Source organism: Ursus americanus, chromosome 25 (genome assembly GCF_024610735.1).
Source record: "Ursus americanus isolate L20-20 chromosome 25, mUrsAme1.1.p, whole genome shotgun sequence".
Taxonomy (NCBI): domain Eukaryota; kingdom Metazoa; phylum Chordata; class Mammalia; order Carnivora; family Ursidae; genus Ursus; species Ursus americanus.
This window is the reverse complement of record NC_142151.1, coordinates 13,831,931-13,852,048: the sequence shown is the minus strand read 5'-3', so window position 1 is coordinate 13,852,048 and position 20,118 is coordinate 13,831,931. Positions and strand designations below refer to the sequence as shown.

The 20,118-nt window shown below is 43.4% G+C and overlaps 1 protein-coding gene across 2 annotated transcripts in view; it reads right to left on the bottom strand.

The window, feature by feature from the left end:
• The window catches only part of FAM234B (family with sequence similarity 234 member B), a 34,081-nt gene extending 14,214 nt beyond the window's left edge, over positions 1–19,867 (bottom strand). For both annotated transcript variants that reach the window (XM_045781398.2, XM_087855647.1), the window contains exons 1-5: positions 19,762–19,867; positions 8,094–8,492; positions 4,719–4,817; positions 2,163–2,351; positions 999–1,129 (exon numbers count right to left, since the gene is read on the bottom strand). In XM_045781398.2, coding sequence (XP_045637354.1) covers positions 999–1,129; positions 2,163–2,351; positions 4,719–4,817; positions 8,094–8,492; positions 19,762–19,798 — 855 coding nt within the window. In that variant the 5' untranslated portion in view covers positions 19,799–19,867. The remainder of the gene's footprint in view (positions 1–998; positions 1,130–2,162; positions 2,352–4,718; positions 4,818–8,093; positions 8,493–19,761) is intronic.
• Positions 19,868–20,118: the final 251 nt, after the last annotated feature.

Here is a 20,118-nt window from a genome sequence, read left to right as displayed (position 1 = left end):
CTGATAGATTTCATTCTATTCAGTCATTTTAGTTGCAGATTTTATCACTACTCCAGTATATGCATTACAAAAGTCACAACAGCAAACACGAGGTCTTTTAAAATTAAAATAAGCTACCAAATGAAGCAAAATGATCTATATTCACATTTTCCCACAAATTATTTACCAATTATTCAATTCTTTCATCCACAAGCATTTCCCGGCAAACACACATAGGAAGTCTGAGAAAAAGTCTTAAAGGAACTTTGAAACAAGCTCGAAGAAAAGTGTTAGGAGTAAAAACTTAAAATGGAGATAAGTCTGGTCATTAATGTTTTCTTCCCTGTGAGTTAGGAAGGAAAACTCCTATTATTCGATCTGTGCACAGGATAATGAGTTCCAGCACACGGGAGCTCCAGCAAAGCATAATCAAGGAGCATGATCTAAGGACAAGTATACTAGACTCAAAGTCTGTATTGTCATAGCCCATGTTACAACTATTCTTTCTTAGGCCATTGTTGTTATCACTTATTCAACATATGATGTTTCCCATATATATTTTATGAACTGTCTTATTGTTTTATATAAAGGTTAAGTATACATAATATAACTAACAATACACCCACACGGTAAAAAATAGGCACTACTATAGGTTCTTCAAATACGTTAGCTCCTACTTTCACAATAACCCCGTTCATAGATAGAACGTTCCCATGTTATATCTTGGAGAGATTCCATGGCTTGCCCAAGGCCACAGAGCTACAGTGGAGCAGGAATTTAAACACAGACCTCTCTGGCTCCGAAGCTTCACCATGCCACAATCAATGGGAACATAATGAGACTGCCGGGAAAATGGGTTCATGATGGCAATTTATTCATTAAATCTCCCAGAGAGAATTTTCTTAAACCTAAGCCTTTGTAAAAAGGTTTCAAGCAGCACTTATAATAACAATACTAGGAACTGACTGAAATTGAAGCACTTCCTCTGAGAAACAGAGACCATTTCACGTAGAGCATACCTGCAATTCCCCAATGGCCAGAACGACAAGGTCTCTAACGCCATCTTCATCCAAGTCCGGCAACACCACCCCTGGGGCAGCCAGGGTACCATTGGATAAGTAGTTTGGGTTTAAAGTCCAAATGGCTTTCCCTGGGGGGGCACAAATAGGCTGATCACAATGATGGCTTTTGGCCTCTGGAAAAGGCAGATGCAATGCTCCCGGGTCAGAAAAGAGAAACTCAATGGGCAAACGACAGATGGCAACTCCTTTTCTTTTAATCTTACTGGGGATGAAGGGAGCAGGGGGTGTGAGCTGAAATCCTCAAGTGTCTGACTAATAAACCCATGTGATAACTTCACACCTAGGTTTTTTAGATAAAATGGAGGCGCCGAAGTCTCTCTAAGAAAGAGGAGCCCACTTGTCTGAGGCAGAGGAATGGGTCTGTTAGAGATTATTACAAATATTAAGGAACCATCCAGGGGAATCGAACCAGACCAACTCTCTCTCCTACCACATGTTCAAATGAGCAGGGAAATCATAGGAGGTTTTCAAAATGACTTCAGCTCTGCAGTTAATTCACATTTAAATTTTTTTTACTCAGAACTACCCCACTACCAAATTCCAACCTCTAAAACTAGGAAGGTTGCTATGTATTCAGCTTCGGTCAAGTCCACAGCGTTAAAAAGCAGTACACTTATGGTTTTGTATGGGGCCTTCGTTATATTTGATTCTTTCTCATTCTTCATGTCACGGATGTCTAAATATAGTAAGAAGTTAAAAGGCCAAATCAACATGCATCAACAAACCTCAGTTTCTTCCCTGACCTTTTTCTAAGTGGTTAATGGCCAAGTTTACATATGGACCCCATCTATATCAAATAGGAAGAGACAAAGCACAGCTGTCTTTTGTAACAGAGTAGGAGGACTACTTAGAAACCAAAAGCCTCAGGGTAGTTTCTGTTTGGGTAACTCAGCTTAGCCCCATCCTATCACCAAACAGGTTTAACCATGATCTATCACTCACCCTATTCAAACCCTTTCTGTTTACCCTAAATCCACCTTCCAAAGTAGTAAAATCAGACTTTGCACCATGTGGGAGCGGAAAGGTCCCCTCCATACGAGATTGTTCTGATCCGAGATTAACAGCTCACTGGAACAGAGACTTCCGTGGAATGATCTTTACCTGATGTCGCATTGAATGCACGGAACATTTTGTGTGTCCCTGTCACAAGGCAGATGGTTTCAGCCATGCTTCCTGGCATCAGATCCAAACACGTAATGTCCCGGGCCTCCTCGGGGAGGGGACTCGACCAGAGTGTGCTGCCATTCATCCCCGAAAGGCACACGAGAACAGCAGCTGGCTTTGAGACACCTAAAAGCACACAAGAGACACAACAAAGGAAAGGAGAGAAGGTAACAGTCCAGGTGGAGCAGGAAGCCAAAAAACCACAAGTAAATGGTGCTGAGGCAGCAACTCGCACCCGTGTATTCCACAGCCTTCCATATTCCTGGCGCCAAGTCTGAACAACAGGGTACCTATCATATCTGCTTAACACATTCCTCGTGTCAGACGAGATGCTGTGGACCTCTTCCAGGCCACGCTTGCTCACGTGTCTGTCACGTCGGCCCCCACTAAATAGTCATATCCTGAAGGATAAAGACTACCACATTCATTTCTGTAGTCTCAGCGCCTCGCAGAGCACCTAGCACATACAGCAACCAAGCAATCATTTGCTGAATAAAAGACAGGAGCAAAATCCAGAATATGGGAAAGTCATTGTTGAGAACACCACCACCAACAAAATCAAGAGGGAAGGGCATGCTCGGAAAAGTGACACCGACCTGGAACACGTACAGAGCAGGGAGTAAAGAAATACCTGCATTCTCATTGTTGCTAGTAAGTGCTCCCTGAACGCACAAGAAGTAAGTATTTTAAAAATAAACCTGAAGATTACAACTTAGCAATGATTAGTAGGTCTTCCCGGTCTAGAGTCCCATGGAATCGGCTGATACAGCTTCAGTAGTTTCCCAAGAATACTTGGGAAAACTTAAGGGCCAAGGACATGAACTCTAGAGACAGTCTCTCAGCTACACCGTTTGGATCCCAGCTCTACCATCTACCAGGTATGGAACTTTGAGCCCCTTCCTTAACCTCCCTATGTCTCGGTTTCCCCATCTGCAAATAGGGGTGATAATATTAGTCTACCCCTAATTAAGAATTATATGGAGGGATAAATTCATTCATAACATTTGTTATGTACTTACACTAGTGCTTTGTCTACAGGAAGTACCATATATTAGCTCTATTCTTTTTATAATCTGTAACCAAATCAGGCTGGTCCGTATTGTGTCCAAACCCATAGCCTTGCCATACGAGTCCATACCAAATGATTAAAAAAAAATCTCTGAATCTAAAAGTGGAAGGGGAAAATTTTTGCTTCGAAGGTTAATGAGTCATAGGCAGAAAAAAAATGTAATTAAAGTCGATTAAAGTCAAAAGTCAACCTTCGAGGCTGAAGGTCCTCTCTGTAAACAGATCTATTCTTAAATCGCTTCTACGTATTACACAAGACTCAGGAAGGTACTTCTAATAACACCAGAGAAGCAGGCAGCCTACAATTCTCTAAAACATACCTCGACTATCCCAGGGCCTGGATGATTAAAAAGTAGCTACTAGGGCATCCTCAGCCTCAAACCACAGTTACTGTATCAGTTTATAGACTGCAGGCTGCACCCACTTTAATGGATGCTGCAGGACAAACCAGGAGCCCCAGGTACCTATGTTGAAAATGCAACCTCCTTTTTTTTTTCTTCAGTTGATGTGTATCAGCACACTCAATCAGGTTAAGTCGGGTAAGGTTTAATAAAGAGATTATTTACAAAGATATGGTCAGGGTGTAGAGAAACCATGCGGGATAGCACAGTCCCTCAGAACTATAACCGCTTCCAGGCCCAAAGAGACAGGAGAGGAAGTGATTCCTGAAATCCAGAAAAAGAAAGTCCACCTTAAGAGAGGATGTGACCTATGATCAAGGATGTAGCCTGCCTGAGGTCACCCTGCTGGGGAGGGAGCCAAGGGAATAAAAAACCTCTCCTCATTCTCTTCCTCTCCTCCAATTTCTTGCCTATGCTCCTTATTGGCCAAACCCAACTGGAAATTGGCAGGCAAGGGAGCCTGTTGACCTAATGCATGCTGGTCAGCCTTCCAAAGCAGACAGCAGGATGGAGAGGAGAGAGAGAGAGAGGAGTAAACAGAAGCAATAAAAAGAAAGCACCCGGCCACGGTAATGTGGGTAAAAATATTTTAGAACATGAACAAGAAGTTTTCTACTGGGGATGAGAAGGTAGGATTGTGTCAACATTTACTGTAATCTAAGAAGCAATGGAAAATTGGCTGGGAGAAAACACAAGAACCTTAAGAACTATTGCTGTTCATTGCAAGTGTGTGGACAAGTCACTTCTCCTCTGGGTCTCCCTTTCTTCACAGGACTGGGTGACTACTAAAAGTTCCTGTCAGCTACGGCTCTCCATGATTTCTTTAAAGGAGCTTTACTTACATGCAGGAGCTTTCTGATAAAGTTTGTCATGTGTGATAGACCCATGATGACTTTCTCTTCACTCAGACCCTTTTCCACAGTGCCCTTCAGGAGACAACCCTGATGTTTTCTCTTAGCTCACAGCCCCTCCAATCAGTGAGCTTCTCCTGTAGCAGCCTCTAAAAGACGTGCATGTCTCTTACCGATTGCACTCCTGTTCCTTGAAGTTACAAAGGAGAGAAGGACATCACGCAGGCCGTCTCCATTCACATCAGCCAATTCCAATGGAGACAGGTCCCCACCTGATAAACACATCAAAAACAAAAAAAAAAGTCCTGAGTTAAGTCACTACAAACCAGTTCTCTGCTGCATGTTAGAAAGGGAACTGACACATGGCACTGCCAGCACCTTCATAAAACCCAGGCAGACTCCTGGTTGCTAGACACAATTCTGCCTATTCCTCTAAGAATACCTAAACTCCCTGCACGTTACAGAGAAAACAAATGTAAGAAGACTCTGGAAGGTGGAGAGGAGGTAGGCTGGCTGGGGATTGCAAAGCCCACAGAATGACAAGGTGATGACTCCCCTGGGTTTTCTTCTGGCCTCATATGTCCAGACAAGGTGCTACAGAAGCCGGCAGCCCAGAAATGCCAACAGGTACAGACAAAAAAGGCCCAAGAAAAGCTGGCTCCTCCAGCCATAGGTGCAAGAGGGGAACAGCATCATAAGACAGAAATAAGTTTTAGATGTTAACTGTTCCACTCCAACCAAACGCCACACCCGTAGAACTGTGGCCCCACCCCCAGCCCTACAACAAAGGCTAAGTGGGAGCCTAGACTTCTACCCTCCATCTCCCAACCAGGGTCATGTCAGAGAAGGCCAGGTGGGGAGCCAGGACTTTCCTCCCCACCTAGGGTCCTCCACACGCAAGGGAAGCCTACAGTTCTACCCCACCCGGCATTAATGAGGCAGGCCCCCACCCCTGCCAGAGTGGTGTCAGCAGAGGCCTAGCAGGGAGCCTGGACTTCCAGCCTGGGCAGTGACAAGGTAGACAGTGCTGTCCTGCCCCTCGACAGTGTAGAGTCAGAGGATGCCTGCCAAATACGGAGAGAACTCACCGCGTGGCTGGTGGACGTGTAAATTGGTATAACCACTCTGGAAAGTAATTTAGCATAAACTACCAGGATTGAACACGCACACACCCGACGACCTAGCAGTATCAGTCATAAGTCAGTGCCCGAGAGAAAGTCTTACATGTTGCATCACGAAACATGCACAAGAATCTTCCTAATAGCATTATTTATTTTTTAAAAAACGGAAGCCACCAAAATGTTCATCAGCAGTAAAATGGATCAGTAAGTCATGGGATATTCATACCATGGGAAATGAGACAGTGGTAACAATGAATAAACTCTAGTTACAGGGCATCAATATTGAATCTCAAAAAAATGCTTTTATAAACATGCTAAATAAAAGCAAGTCACAGAAGACTGCTTAATTACATTTATATAAATTTCAAAATAGGCAAAACTATTTTACCATGTGGTAAAACTTTAACAAAAAGTAAAGAAATAATGACACAAAACTCAGGACAGTAGAACTCTTTGGCAGGAAGACATAGCTTTGGTGAAGAGGGACACATGGGGGTTTCAAAGGTATTTATAATGTCCTATTTCTTTCTTTTTTTTTTTTAAGATTTACTTATTTGAGAGAGAGAGAGAGGGAAAGAGAGCAGAAGTGGTAGGGGCAGGGACAGAGGGAGAGGTAGGGAGAGAATCCTCTAGCAGACTCCCCACCAAACATGGAGCCCAACAAGGGGCTTGATCCCAGGACCTTGAGATCATGACTGCACTGAAATCAAGAGCCTGACACTTAACTGACTGAGCCACCCAGGCACCCAAATGTCCCATTTCTTTAACTTGGTGGTGGGTATACCAACAATTTGTTCCTAGTCTTTATACCGTATACCTATAAGAGCTCACTTAGAACCATCAAAAAAAGGGGGGCGCCTGGGTAATTCAGTCAGCTAAGCATCAGCCTGTGGCTCAGGTCATGATCCCAGGGTCCTGGGATTGAGCCCCACGTTGAGCCCCACGTCAGGCTCCCTGCTCAGCAGGACCCTGCTTCTCCCTCTCCTCCCCGCTCATGCTCTCTCTTGCTATCTCTGCTCTCTCTCTCAAATAAATAAAATCTTTAAAAAGAAGAAGGACCATCAAAAAAGGAAGGGAGAGATCCCCACGTGCTGGGAGCAGACCGTAAGTCACATCTGCTCGGTTGTGCCTTGAGAGACAGTAACAGTGAGAACACAGAACTCATCCAAAGCTCAGCCAACTAGGACCAGTGACGTGTCGGTGGTAAAATAGTTCTAGGATCAAGATGAGTATTGTAGGGGAGGGAAAATTTCTCCTCTACCCTCTTAGGATTTCTAGTGGGACCGAGTAACAAAACAGAAAACGAGATAACTGATTAAGAAGACAGATTAACAAAAGGAAAGCATTCAAGTCTATTTAATAAGATTCCCCATGTCCATGGGAGCCCCGACAGAACATAAAGGCCTGCAGCAGAGCTGGCGAGGCCTCAGGGCTTCTGTACTCATTGAACAAAGAGCGGCAGCCCTGGAAAGGGGACCAACACGGTCGAGGAGACTACAGGAAGGTAAGAGTTATTTTAACAAGGTCTGTTTGCACAGATTCCCCTCGGCCTCAACTCCCCGTCTCTGTTGATGAGAATATTTCTTTCTTCCTGGTATGGAGAGGGAATCTTGCACATGGGATTTTCATCTCCTGCTTTCCGGGAAGAATTAAAGGTCAAAGTCAGAGTGCCCTCCTTGTGCCTGCTGTTACTCATGTGCCTGCGGCTCAAAATAAACAATATGCCAAAGCGACATATTTTGGGGTGGTGTGTTCCGACCCCCTTTCACCCCAATGAAGTTTACAAAACACAAGACTGCTCAGCACTGACCGCTGAGATGTAATCCCCATTCATGACCCAGAGCAAGCTGTTTCAAAGAAACCTGCTCCAGAATAAGACACAATAGCTAGAATTACTTGGGTGGCACCACCCCAACCACCAGGAGGAAGAAAGGAAACACTGCAAGATAGCAAGTTGATTTTACTTGAAATTATTTTAGATTCAAACCAGGTCAGGCTCCTATCACCAACAAATGCCTGAGGGTCGTAAAAAGCCCTGGCCTCTGGTCTGGCCAGGCCCCGGGCCTTACTTTCTCTGTAAAGAGCCTGTCCTACAGCTTTGCTCTCCGCTAATACAGTGTTGGCTGCACTGCAGGGACACAGCAAACCAATGTTCTGTCCTCTGCATCTAATTAAGACCAACGCCAATAGAAACACAACAGGGCAGTGACCCTCCCGAGTTTCTGGAGCCGTATCAATCTATCTTTTTGTTTCATTTCCAATCTTAACCTCCTAACCACCTCCACACACGGGGAGAGAGGTGTTACATGATACACGTTTATTTGTAGTAAGGACCTGGAGGGAATTTTCAACGTCATCCGAAGTTTTACAGAACTACAGGTAAACATGAAATTTTACAGAATTAGGGCGAGAAATCCTACAACTCACCTCCCTGGGGGCCCAGCTGGCGGCTCCAAGTGCTGTGCAGATCTCTGGGGGGACAGGGGATCAGGAAAGCACATACAAGCACTAGGATCGTGGAGATGACCAAAGTTAGCAGAAAGACAGAGGTGCGCACATAAGACACGATGGAAGAGGCTGCCTTCTGCTCCAGGCCCCCAAGGGGTTCCGAGGGGTACCCCTCTGTGGCGACCTCCGAAAGATGTGGCTTTGCAGCCCCCACAGCCTCAGCATCTGAGTCAGGCTCTGGCACCTCTCCCAGAGGGCTCTTCCCGTTTTTGACCCCTCCATTCTTCTGCTGCAAGTTGAGCACAAGATCATCCTCGCTCTCATCACTATCGGCCTGTGTGAGGGGGTCATACTCCCCTAGGTCTGGGCTCTTCTTCCCTGAAACACAGAAAGACAGAGGGTCAGGGTGAACTAGGAAGGAGCAACCCTTACCAACTACACGGCAACTGTGAACACCTAAAAGAACACACAGAAAACAAAACAAATTAAGTTTACAAGTCTAGGTCTTGATGGCCATCTGTAAGAAAGAGAATGGGAGGAAAATGAAAGTCAGGGTTCTGCTTTCATGAGCTTAAAACTGGAAAGAGGGGTGCCTGGGTGGCTCGGTCATTAAGTGTCTGCCTTCGGCTCAGGGCGTGATCCCAGGGTCCTGGGATCTAGCCCCGCACTGGGCTCCCTGCTCCGCTGGGAGCCTGCTTCTTCCTCTCCCACTCCCCCTGCTTGTGTTCCCTCTCTCGCTGGCTGTGTCTCTCTCTGTCAAATACACAAATAAAATCTTTCAAAAAAAAGAAAAAGAAAAGAAAACTGGAAAGAAAACAAAGTGGTAAATTTCAAATACCTTTTTATTTTTTTACTATTTTTTAAAAATATTTTATTTATTTATTTGAGAGAGAGCATAAGCAAGGGAAGCAGCAGAGGAAGAGAGAGAAGCAGGCTCCCCATGGAGTAGGGAGCCCGATGTGGGGCTCGATCCCAGGATCCCAGCATCATGACCTGAGCTGAAGGCAGACACTTAACCAACTGAGCCACCCAGGTGCCCCTGAAATACCTTTTTAGTCTGGGGAAAAACAAAAAAACAAAGCAAAACAACACAAAACAAAACAAAGAAAAACCTCTCTTAATTTCTGTGAATCTCACTAATGAAAAAAGACATGGCTCTTATATCAACCTGCCATATGCCTAATGTGCATATTTACTCTGATTTTCTCAGATCTGTGATGCTTCAATCTTTCCTGGAACTTGCCTAAACTTTAGAATAATTGTTCTCTGTACACTGCTCCTCACAGTCGGATATTTGTGGCTTCCCAATTGTCTCCATGGAAACAACTTGGAAAGCTGAACACTAAACGTCACCTGGAGACGTCTTACGAAAAACTCACTTCTGAGCTTCCTATGATTCTGATGCCCTGTCAGCATATGTTTCAGTAAACAGTGTTTACTTTAAAAATGCTATCCTGAGCAAGTATTCTAGGAGGGGAGGGAGCAAGCAGGAATGCAGAGGTAAAGGACCTGTCTCAAAGCTGGCTTACACAATAAGCACCCTGTTTTTACTTAGACACTACATTTATTCGGGGTGGCTGAGGGGTGAAAATTACAGGACAGCTTAAGCACATCTCCTCCCACGCCACCCCTGGGCTCCCGCTGCCAAGGACTGAATGATTTTATGCCTTCTGTTCATGCTATAACCAAGCAAAAACCAAAAAAAATTTCTGGTTTTGGAAATCACATGGTAAGCTATACTAATATAAACTACATTGTTAAATCTTTTATTAAGAAGAAATATAAAAAAGAAAATACAACCCAGCTAATTAAAAAGGAAGAAAGAAGAATTCTTGATGTTAATCTCTGCCTCTGGTCACTGTTCTCTTGGTGATGTCACTTCATATATTATGTCTTGTTTACTCAAGACATAAAATGAAGCAATAAAACACTATATGGAAACAAAGATGGGAAGTAAAATCTTTAGTGTAAAGCTTGGTGTTTGGTACATAGAAACTGAATAAATATTTGATTAAAAGTAAACACTACACAGAAATATTTTATAACATTATATATTCTACAAAAAAAAAACCCACAACAAAACAAAACCCAGAGAAGATACTGAGCAAAATGGCATTCTATTAACTAGAAACTTCTATGTGTTTTCACTTTCAAAACTATTCATTTTATCCAACAAATACTGGATTTCATTCTTAAAGGCACAAATTAAAGAAAATAAATAGACCAGTTATTAGGAATTTAATTTAAAATAGTACTTCCAGGATATGCCATAAAGTCATTTCAGGTTCAAGCTAATCTCCTGCAATTTACAGATCTACTCTACAAACCAAATTATTGTATTAATTAGGATACACCATTCCCTAACTGTCCCATATAACTTCAGTTATAATAATTTGCAAACACAACCATAGGCTGCTGTACTAATATTAATTCTAAAACTTTTTAAAGTTTTTTTTAACTAAAAGTATATACCTGATGGTATTAAAAATGTGGTATATACATCCAGTAGAATATTATCCAGCCCTTAAAAGTAAAGAAATTCTAGGGGCGCCTGGGTGGCACAGTCATTAAGCGTCTGCCTTCGGCTCAGGGCGTGATCCCGGCGTTCTGGGATCGAGCCCCACATCAGGCTCCTCTGCTAGGAGCTTGCTTCTTCCTCTCCCACTCCCCCTGCTTGTGTTCCCTCTCTTGATGTCTGTCAAATAAATAAATAAATAAATAAGATCTTTAAAAAAAAAAAAAGTAAAGAAATTCTAACACATGCCTATAAGAGATTACACTAAGTAAAATAAGCCAATCACAAAAGGGCAAATACTGCACGATTCTTATATGAGGTATCTATCCAGAGTAGTCAAATTTGCAGAAACAAAGTAGAATGTGGTTTCCGGGGCCTAGGAGCAGATGTTAATGGGGAGTTGCTATTATTTAATGGGTACAGGTTTCCCTCGCTATCTGAAAGTAGATTGTTCCTATCAAACTCCTTGTAAGCTAAAATAGCTTAAATAGCTAAATAGCTAAAATAGCATAAAGTGAAGAAGCAATTACCATTAATTTACATGGAAAATTTTTTGAGCTTTCGCAGACCCAAGTAATAACCTCTCCTAGGCTTTTCTGGTATCTCAGGATACATCTTGCTAAAAGATGCAAAAATAAGTGGAGATCAAGCGCAGATGCTCACAGACACAGTTCAAGGCTCTGGCGGCTGGAGGCTGAGATGCTGAGTGTGGCTTCGGGGTGGGGCTCCTCTCATGCCGGGTGGGGGGGGGGGGCGGTGAGCGCTGCCTTTATAATGATTTGCTGCAAACAAATGCTGAATGCTGTTTTCACTTTGTGCTTTTTCTCATAAAAGCGAAAATCCTCTTCGGATTTCTCTAGGTTAGCGAAAACAGGTGCTAATTAATGGAGGTCTTTCGTAAAAGCAAAGTGGCGTCAGGCAAAGTATCAAAAAGCGGGGGATACCTTTTAGAGTTTCAGCTTTGCAAGAGGAAAAAGTTCTGGACACTGGTTGCACAACAATGTGAATGTACTTAACAATACTAAACTGCACATTTAAAAATAATTAAGATGGTAAATTTTATGCACATTTTACCACAATTCTAAAATTTTTAAATTAAGGAAAAAAAAAGAGTATCTGACAAAGAGGAAAATAGATGGCAGCCCAAATCTCAGGGTAGGAGGAGACTTTGAAGATCACGTAGTCAAACACCCACCCAGCAGTCATGCTAAGACATGAGGGAATTCACGGCTCTCCAATCGAGAAAGCAGTTCCATACACTGGGCATTTGCCAATTATCTGTCCTGGTTCTAATTTCTGGGACCCCTCTTCCACATGCAAATCCTTCAAAACTTGAAAATACCAATCATAAGAAACATGCTATGCTATGGTATTTAAGAGTTTAAGTCTTTACAAGCAGAGTCAAATCTTGGCTCTATCTCTTATTAGCTCTATCTCTTATCTCTTACTAGCCATGTGACCTCAATTAAATTTCTTAGCTTTACTAAGCCTTATTCTTCCCATTTCTGAAATGGGGTAATTATTTTTCCTACCTCATATGATTGTTTTTGAGGATTAAATAAGATAACACATGCATGGTCCTTAGTGTCTGTCTTATAGTGGCACTCGATAAATTTCCGCCTATAGGAGCACCTGGGTGGCTCCCAGTCAGTTGAGCAATGGACTCCTGATTTTGGCTCAGGTCATGATCTCCGGGTTCTAAAATCCAGGCCCACGTCCGGCTCCCTGCTGGGCATGGAGCCTCCTTGGGATATTCTCTCTCCCTCTCCTTCTGCTCCTCCCAACCCTCTGCTCATACTCTCTCTAATTTAATTAATCAACTAATTTCGGCTTCTATTATTATTGTTGGCACTACTTCTCCCAACTGCCCACCCAATCTTCTCTTCTCCAGGATAAATGTTTCCACCTCTTTCAACTCATTACTTGAGGAAGCACTGTTTCACATATCCGCAACAGCCTGTTCACTCTTCTCTGGACACAATGTGATATGTCAGTGCTCTTAAAGTATGGTTCTTGGAACTGCATACAATCCCCAGGGTGCAGTCTGACCAGGGCAGGGGAGGGCAGAACTGTGCCCTCCCTAGTCCAGAGGGCACACTACAATTCAATTACTGTAACCCAAGATCTTGCCAGGTTTGAAATCACAACTGATTTCAACTCAAACTCCCAAGTATTTTCTACATACACTCAAGCCATCTTATGTAATAGTACAATTGGATTTTTTAGCATCAAGTGAAAAATTTACCACTGATACTTAAATTCAATCTTGCTAGTCAGCTGTCACCTTGCAACAAACATACCAGTCTAAAACAAAGTATAATCATTACTAAAATACTAGCCAACAAAACAGCTTAAAGGAAATGCACTTTTATGCTATCACACACCATCACAGGCAGAGAATTTGGCTGCATATACTACAGAAAGTAGTAAGATCTGTACTAAATCTAATTTTTAGTAAAAGCTTTACTAAAAATAATTTCCAAGGGCACCTGGGTGGCTCAGTTGGTTAATCATCTGACTCTTGATTTGAGCTCAGGTCATGATCTCATGGTCGTGTGACTGAGCCTCATTTCCAGCTCGGTGCTCAGCAGGCAGTCTGCTGAAAATTCTCTCCCTCTACCTCTGTCCCTTACCCCTCACTCTCTCTCTAAAATAAATAAATCTTAAAAAAAAAAAAAATTAAAAACAGGGGTGCCTGAGCGGTTCAGTCGGTGAAGCGTCTGCCTTTGGCTCAGGTCATGACCCCAGGGTCCTGGGACTGACGTAGCCCTTCACTGGCTTCCTGCTCAGCGGAAGTCTGCTTCTTCCTCTCCCTCTGTCCCTCCACCTGCTCATGCTCTCACTCGCTCTCAAATAAATAAATAAATAAAATCTTTAAAAAAATTAAAGATTATATGCTTCCAGTTGATGATGGCAAAGGAAGGCATTTCTGTCAGTATCCTTCCTAAAAACTGGGGAGGGGAAGTAATAAAAATAAGGGGAAAAAAAAAAAAGAAAGAGCCACATTCCCAAACTACAACTTATGAAAAATTATTGCCAAATGCAGCAAAACTTGTATCCAACTGAGGAAGCGCAGTAAGAATGGGCACTTGGTCTCAGGTCTCCACAATGAGCACAGTTCAGAGTTAATAATGACAATGACGACGGTGATGACGGTAACGGGAAAGTACTCAGTACCTACTATTCTGGGCACTGGGCTAAGCACTTACATGTTAATTCATTTAATCCTCACGACAACCCCGGAAGGCGGGTATTATTATTATTATTATCCCCACTGTATCAACAAGACAATGAAAATATAGAGAGGTTGAGTTGCATAAGATCTCAGAACTAGGAAGAAAAAGAGCCAGGATTCAAACTCAGGCAGTATGATTACAGTCCACAGTCCTAACCAATAAATTATACTACCTCCCTTGTTCCATGGATATACAGCCAAACCACTTATCTCTTGCTTAGAAAGACGAAGTCTGCCATCCCAGAGGCATCAATAAGCAGCCCCCCCCCCCAACACCGCAGAGACAAAGGGGAGATAAAATGACATGAGAAAGGGTTTACAAGAAGCAGGCTATCAGCCTGACAGGTAAGAAAAGCAGCTGTGGCACAATCAGCCCTGAAGAGGGGGATTTCTCTCTCTCTCTCTTTTTTTTTTTAACAGGCTGGGTCCAATTAGATTAAGCTTCTCACTGCCCTCGCTCACTCCCCTGGGCCCCAGCCTCTGCCTGCATGTCAGCCAAGAGCTAGCTGTAAAACAACTGATGATTAAATATGATTATAATCAGAAAGAAGCCATCTTTAGTACTCGTTCTATAAGATACTACAAAGTTCTGTAGATATTCAAGAAAGAAGCCACAACACAGAAGAAATAATGAACAGACGCTTCACTGTGGAATCCAAGAAATTAAGAAAACAGTCTTCTCTGAAATAAGGGCTCACAGAAAAAAAAAAAGAATATTTCTAAGAAGAAATGACAACTCAATAGGGAAGATGAGAAGTAAACAAACAGGACTCAGAAAAACAATGGAAGAAAATAATAAAACAATTTTAGAAAAGATATACTTAGTAGGATGAGCAAAGAGAGCAGACATGGCTGAAAGAGTCAGAGACAGAAAGGGCAGGCTGGTCAGGGAAATTCAAATCAAAACCACACTGAGATACCACCTTACACCAGTTAGAATGGCAAAAATTGACAAGGCAAGAAACAACAATTGTTGGAGAGGATGTGGAGAAAGGGGATCCCTCCTACATTGTTGGTGGGAATGCAAGTTGGTACAGCCATTCTGGAAAACAGTGTGGAGGTCCCTTAAAAAGTTAAAAATTGAGCTACCCTATGATCCAGCCATTGCACTACTGGGTGTTTACCCCAAAGATACAGACGTAGTGAAGAGAAGGGCCATATGCACCCCAATGTTCATAGCAGCATTGTCCACAATAGCTAAATCATGGAAGGAACCGAGATGCCCTTCAGCAGATGACTGGATTAAGAAGATGTGATCCATATATACGATAGAATATTACTCAGCTATCAGAAAGAACGATTACCCAACATTTGCAGCAACATGGACGGGACTGGAGGAGATAACGCTAAGTGAAATGAGTCACGCAGAGAAAGACAATTATCATATGGTTTCACTCATCTATGGAACATATGAAGTAGGAAGATCGGTAGGAGAAGAAAGGGATAAAGAAAGGGGGGTAATCAGAAGGGGGAATGAAGCATGAGAGACTATGGACTCTGAGAAACAAACTGAGGGCTTCAGAGGGGAGAGCGTGGGGGAATGGGATAGGCTGGTGATGGGTAGTAAGGAGGGCACGTATTGCATGGTGCACTGGGTGTTATATGCAACTAATGAATCATCGAGCTTTACATCAAAAGCCAGGGATGTACTGTACGGTGACTAACATAATATAATAAAAAAATATTAAAAAAAAAAAGAAAGGGCAGGCTGGTGAAAATCAGGCAAAATAAAATGGAAACAACAATGGCGGGCAGTTCCAAGCCCTTTCTCTGTATGCACTCTTCCAAACTCTTGTACTGTCTTATCTCCACAAATCTGCATAACAACTCTTGGAGGTAGACACACTATTATCTCCACTTTCAAGAGGAGGTTTGGAAGTTCAAGTAACTGGCCCAGAGTTAAACAGCAGTAAGCTCTGGTGCAAGGATTCAAATCCAGGCAGTGTGGCTTTGAAGGAAGTCTGTGCTGTCTGTCTCCCACTGAAAAGATCAAGGCTTTTAAAGAGACTAGAAAGGCATGGACAGAGAAGGCAAAGGTGATTCAATATATGCAGAACAGAAGAAGAGAACAGAAAAGGAAATAGAACCAAAAACAATAATTAAAAGATATACCAAAAGAGCTCCCGTCATATAGCAAGACCTAAAACTGTAAAATAAAGGGTACACAGAGTCCCAAATACAGAATAATCAATATTGAAACAAAGCGCAATAAAGGTGCTGAACTTCAAGGACAAAAAAAGAATCCTATGAGCATCCAGGAAAAAAGAATCAAGTCACTAAGGATGGGAACAAAAATCAGGCTAAATTCTCTGCAGTAACATGTATTACTAAAAGATAGTATATTTGGGGCGCTTGGGTGGCACAGCAGTTAAGCGTCTGCCTTCGGCTCAGGGCGTGATCCCGGCGTTATGGGATCGAGCCCCACATCAGGCTCCTCCGCTATGAGCCTGCTTCTTCCTCTCCCACTCCCCCTGCTTGTGTTCCCTCTCTCGCTGGCTGTCTCTATCTCTGTCAAATAAATAAATAAAATCTTTTAAAAAAAAAAGATAGTATATTTTTCCAGACATTACAGAGACAAACCACAGCTTAATTATTAGACTGCAAGTTTTGATCAGACAACTCCTAAGTAAGTATTTTTGCTTCTTCCTTTCTATTCACAGAAAGACAAGGGACTGTGAAGTATAAAGCACACCAACTTGCCTAAAGTTATAATCATGCTAAGGAGCTGGACATCAAATCCGCGCCTCAAAGCACAGGGCACTTTAGCTCTCTTTTCTCTGCTAATGTCAGCCACCACCCACATTCTTAATCAATGCAAGGTTTTCAAAGAATAAAGGAGAGGATGCTGATATCATAATACATCAACAGAAATGAGCTTTCCACAGCTCACTTTTCCTCTTAGGAAGACTGAGGATACCAGTCAAATAGCACTCCCACAATGGTACCTGAGAAAACAGGAAGAAGATGCAACCCTATCATCAGCAGATATGGTTAGGAAAATATGCTATAATATACACTATTCTACGATACGTACGATACTTTACATAGACTATACCATACACTCTACTACAACTAAAGGTAAATGATTCACCTCATGGATTAAATTATCCAGGAGCACATAACGATTCCAAATTACACATAATAAAACAAATCATTACAGTAACATTGTGCTCTGATATTCCCTTCAGTGTTTGACCTTCAAACTTTAAAATGGACTAAAAAAATACATATACTTAAGATAAATTGTTCAACAGGCTGCTTTATGAATGTCACATTGTCCTTCTGTTACTAATTAACCTCGTTGTACACATGTGAGCCAAACATCTTCCTGTCTTGAGCTTAGTGGAAGGGTAGGAGACTGTGAAAGGCTCCAAGAAACTGCTCTTTCTTCACAAGGTTCATGACTTCTGTCATTAGCTCACGATTACATCAGGCTTTCCTTCAGGTATCACGTTCATAAATGGGCATGGTACTGATGAAGGTGATAATAAGAGCTAACACTGAATTATTAACATGTGTCAAAGGTAAACAAATCTCTTCAGTACATCCATTTCTTCTACTGAGCCAAATAACCCTACGAGGTAAACACGTAACAGAGTGTATGGCATATAGTGAATGTTCCATAATAACAGTACATTACATGTGAAGAAACTAACACTTAAAGAGGTTAAGTAATTAATCTGGTAAAGACGAGACTTGAACCCAAGACTGTCTCGTGCTCTTAGTCACCATTCTCGTCTGCTTACTCACACATAGAAATAGTAAGGATATCATGGTGGTGATCGTTTTTGCAATATATACAGATGATGAATCATTATACTGTACACCTAAAATTAATAGGATATATTAATTAGACTTCAATTTAAAAAAAAGAGAGAGTGCAAGAGGATGTTAACGAAAGTAGCATAACACGGTAGCCCACACAGGACAGCAGCCTCACAGTCCCAGTTACAGCACATCCCAAAAAAAGCTATAAGAAAGCAACTTCTACCTAATGTAAAAGCTAAAAATTGTATTTAGGACGGTGGGGAGAAAGGGCAAAAGGAAGACAAGCAAAGTATAAACAAAAACAAACATACACAACCCGCATCACAGAAAAGAACACATCGTCATTGTATCTTGGCCCTAGAAAGTATCAAACAAACCTGTCTGTTCAGGTCGAAGATGCTGTGCAAACACAGGCCCAAGGACCAGACTATACTCTCCCTACCCTGTCAGCTGGCCAAGTTACTGCAACCGGATACTCCAGGGAGTAATAATGACACTGCCTTAGGATGTGAGAATGCAAAAGGACTCAAGAGTTTTGAAAGCGATTTTCTTTTCTCGCATTCCCATCCTTAGAGAAGAGCAATGATCTATTCCCATCCTTAGAGAAGAACAATGATCTATGCTGTGGTGGGGTGGAGTGGGGAAGAAAAGGAATCTAAAAGAGAAAAGAAATAAAGCTAAATATGCCTGACATCTCATTACCCTTTGGGGAGGATATCATCCTACACTAAGGATATACAAAGGTACTCTCTTTAAAGTTAATCCTGCAGGTAAAGGGACACATCCCCCACTTCATTTCAGTGTTACATACACATTCCAAGATAGATATTATCAATGTTCCTTCCAATGTTCTCATAAGCCCATGAGGGAGGGGAAAAAAAAAAAAAAAGAAAACTCTGAGGTCATGAAGTCTGGGGACAGAAACGCAAATTCATACCCAATGCAGTGTCATCCATGGCACAATGTAGCAGACTGGAAATTCCTTGAGAATAAGGCCCCTGTGATCCCCTTGCAGCCCTATGCTGGATATCCACTAGACACTCAACTAGCCCTTTCTAATGATGCCAGTGAAAGCAACTGCTTTTCCTACTAACAGCTGCTTTTCCCACTATCACCTTAAGTCATCAGCAAATAAATGTTTATAGCTTAAGACTTAAAATTTATTTAGGTAGAACCATAAAAGTTTTTAAAGATTTTAAAAGTTTAAAATTTCTTTGGGCAGAATAAATATACTTTTATTAAAATAGCAAGTTTGTAGCAGCACCGTCTCATTCTAGAGGTTTAAGAGCAAATTAAAAAAAAAAAAAAAAAAAAAAAAAAAAAAAAAAGCTTGGAGCTGCTGCCCAAAGTACTGAATTAGCTCTGAAGTTACCACCACCAGAGCCTCCCTAAAGAATATTCCACAATTTATGTGCAATTTGCAGGTGCCAAATCATTTCCCTCCTAAATGCTTAGCCTCGACAGCCAGAAGGTGACCAAGTGGAATCAAAAGCCCAGGATCTAGAATCAAAAGACCCCGACGTTCTAGTTCAGGTTTTTCCAATACTGTTTGTGCGACCTTGGACAAGGCAATTAGGCAAATAACTCTCATTTTCCTCTTCTGTAAACTAGAAGGGGTAAACACCTGTCCCACCTACCTCACGGCTGCGTCAGTGTTGTTAAGCGGAGAGGGTGGCCCGCTTCCTGTCACCCCGTCCCCCCTCGCCCCCGGAGCCAGCCCAAGACAGAAGGAGCCCGGGACCCTGCGGTACGTGGTCCGCGGCTCCTCCGGAAAGGATGCTCCCCTCACCAGCCCTCCCCTTGGGATGGCGGCGACGCGCGCTCTGACAGTCACCCCCGCAGCAGCGCCGGCCCGCTCCCGGCCACCAGCCCCGCATGCCTCCAGCGGTCCCTCACTGGATTCTCCCAGGCTCGCCCCACGCCCGCGACCCCCGACCAGCCGTGCGCCCCTCTCGCCCCCTGGTGGCGACGGACCCCAGCCCGCGGGGGCTGCACCGGCTCGCCTCCGTGCTCCTGCAGCTACGCTGGGGCCGGGATTAGGCCCCGATCCGCTTCGCCCCCAGAGCCTCGCCTCCTAGTCTCCCCAGGCCCCGCGGGGGCGGGGTGGTCGCGAGGCTGCGACTCCTTACCCGGGAGCTTGAGCGCCCTGGACAGCACAGTCGCCATGGCGGAGGCCCCGGTGCGCGTGCGCGCGCCCGCGTCCTGCCGGGAAGAGTAGTTCGCAGCGGGCCGTGCGCGGGGCTGGGACCTGGGAAGGTAGGAACCCCGCGGCAGGGAGGGTCCGGGGAGAGGCCGGGGCTGCGGCGTCCGCGCCCACGTGCACGCTGCTGCGGCCTCTGCTCCCGGCCACTCGGAGCCGGACCTCTCACCTGGCAAGTCGCTTCACCACTCTGAATCTCACTTTCCTGCTCAGCGAAAGGGGGAAACAGTAACTACCCCGGAGGCTTGCAGTGATAACGAAATGAGATAGCAGGTGTTAAAGGAGG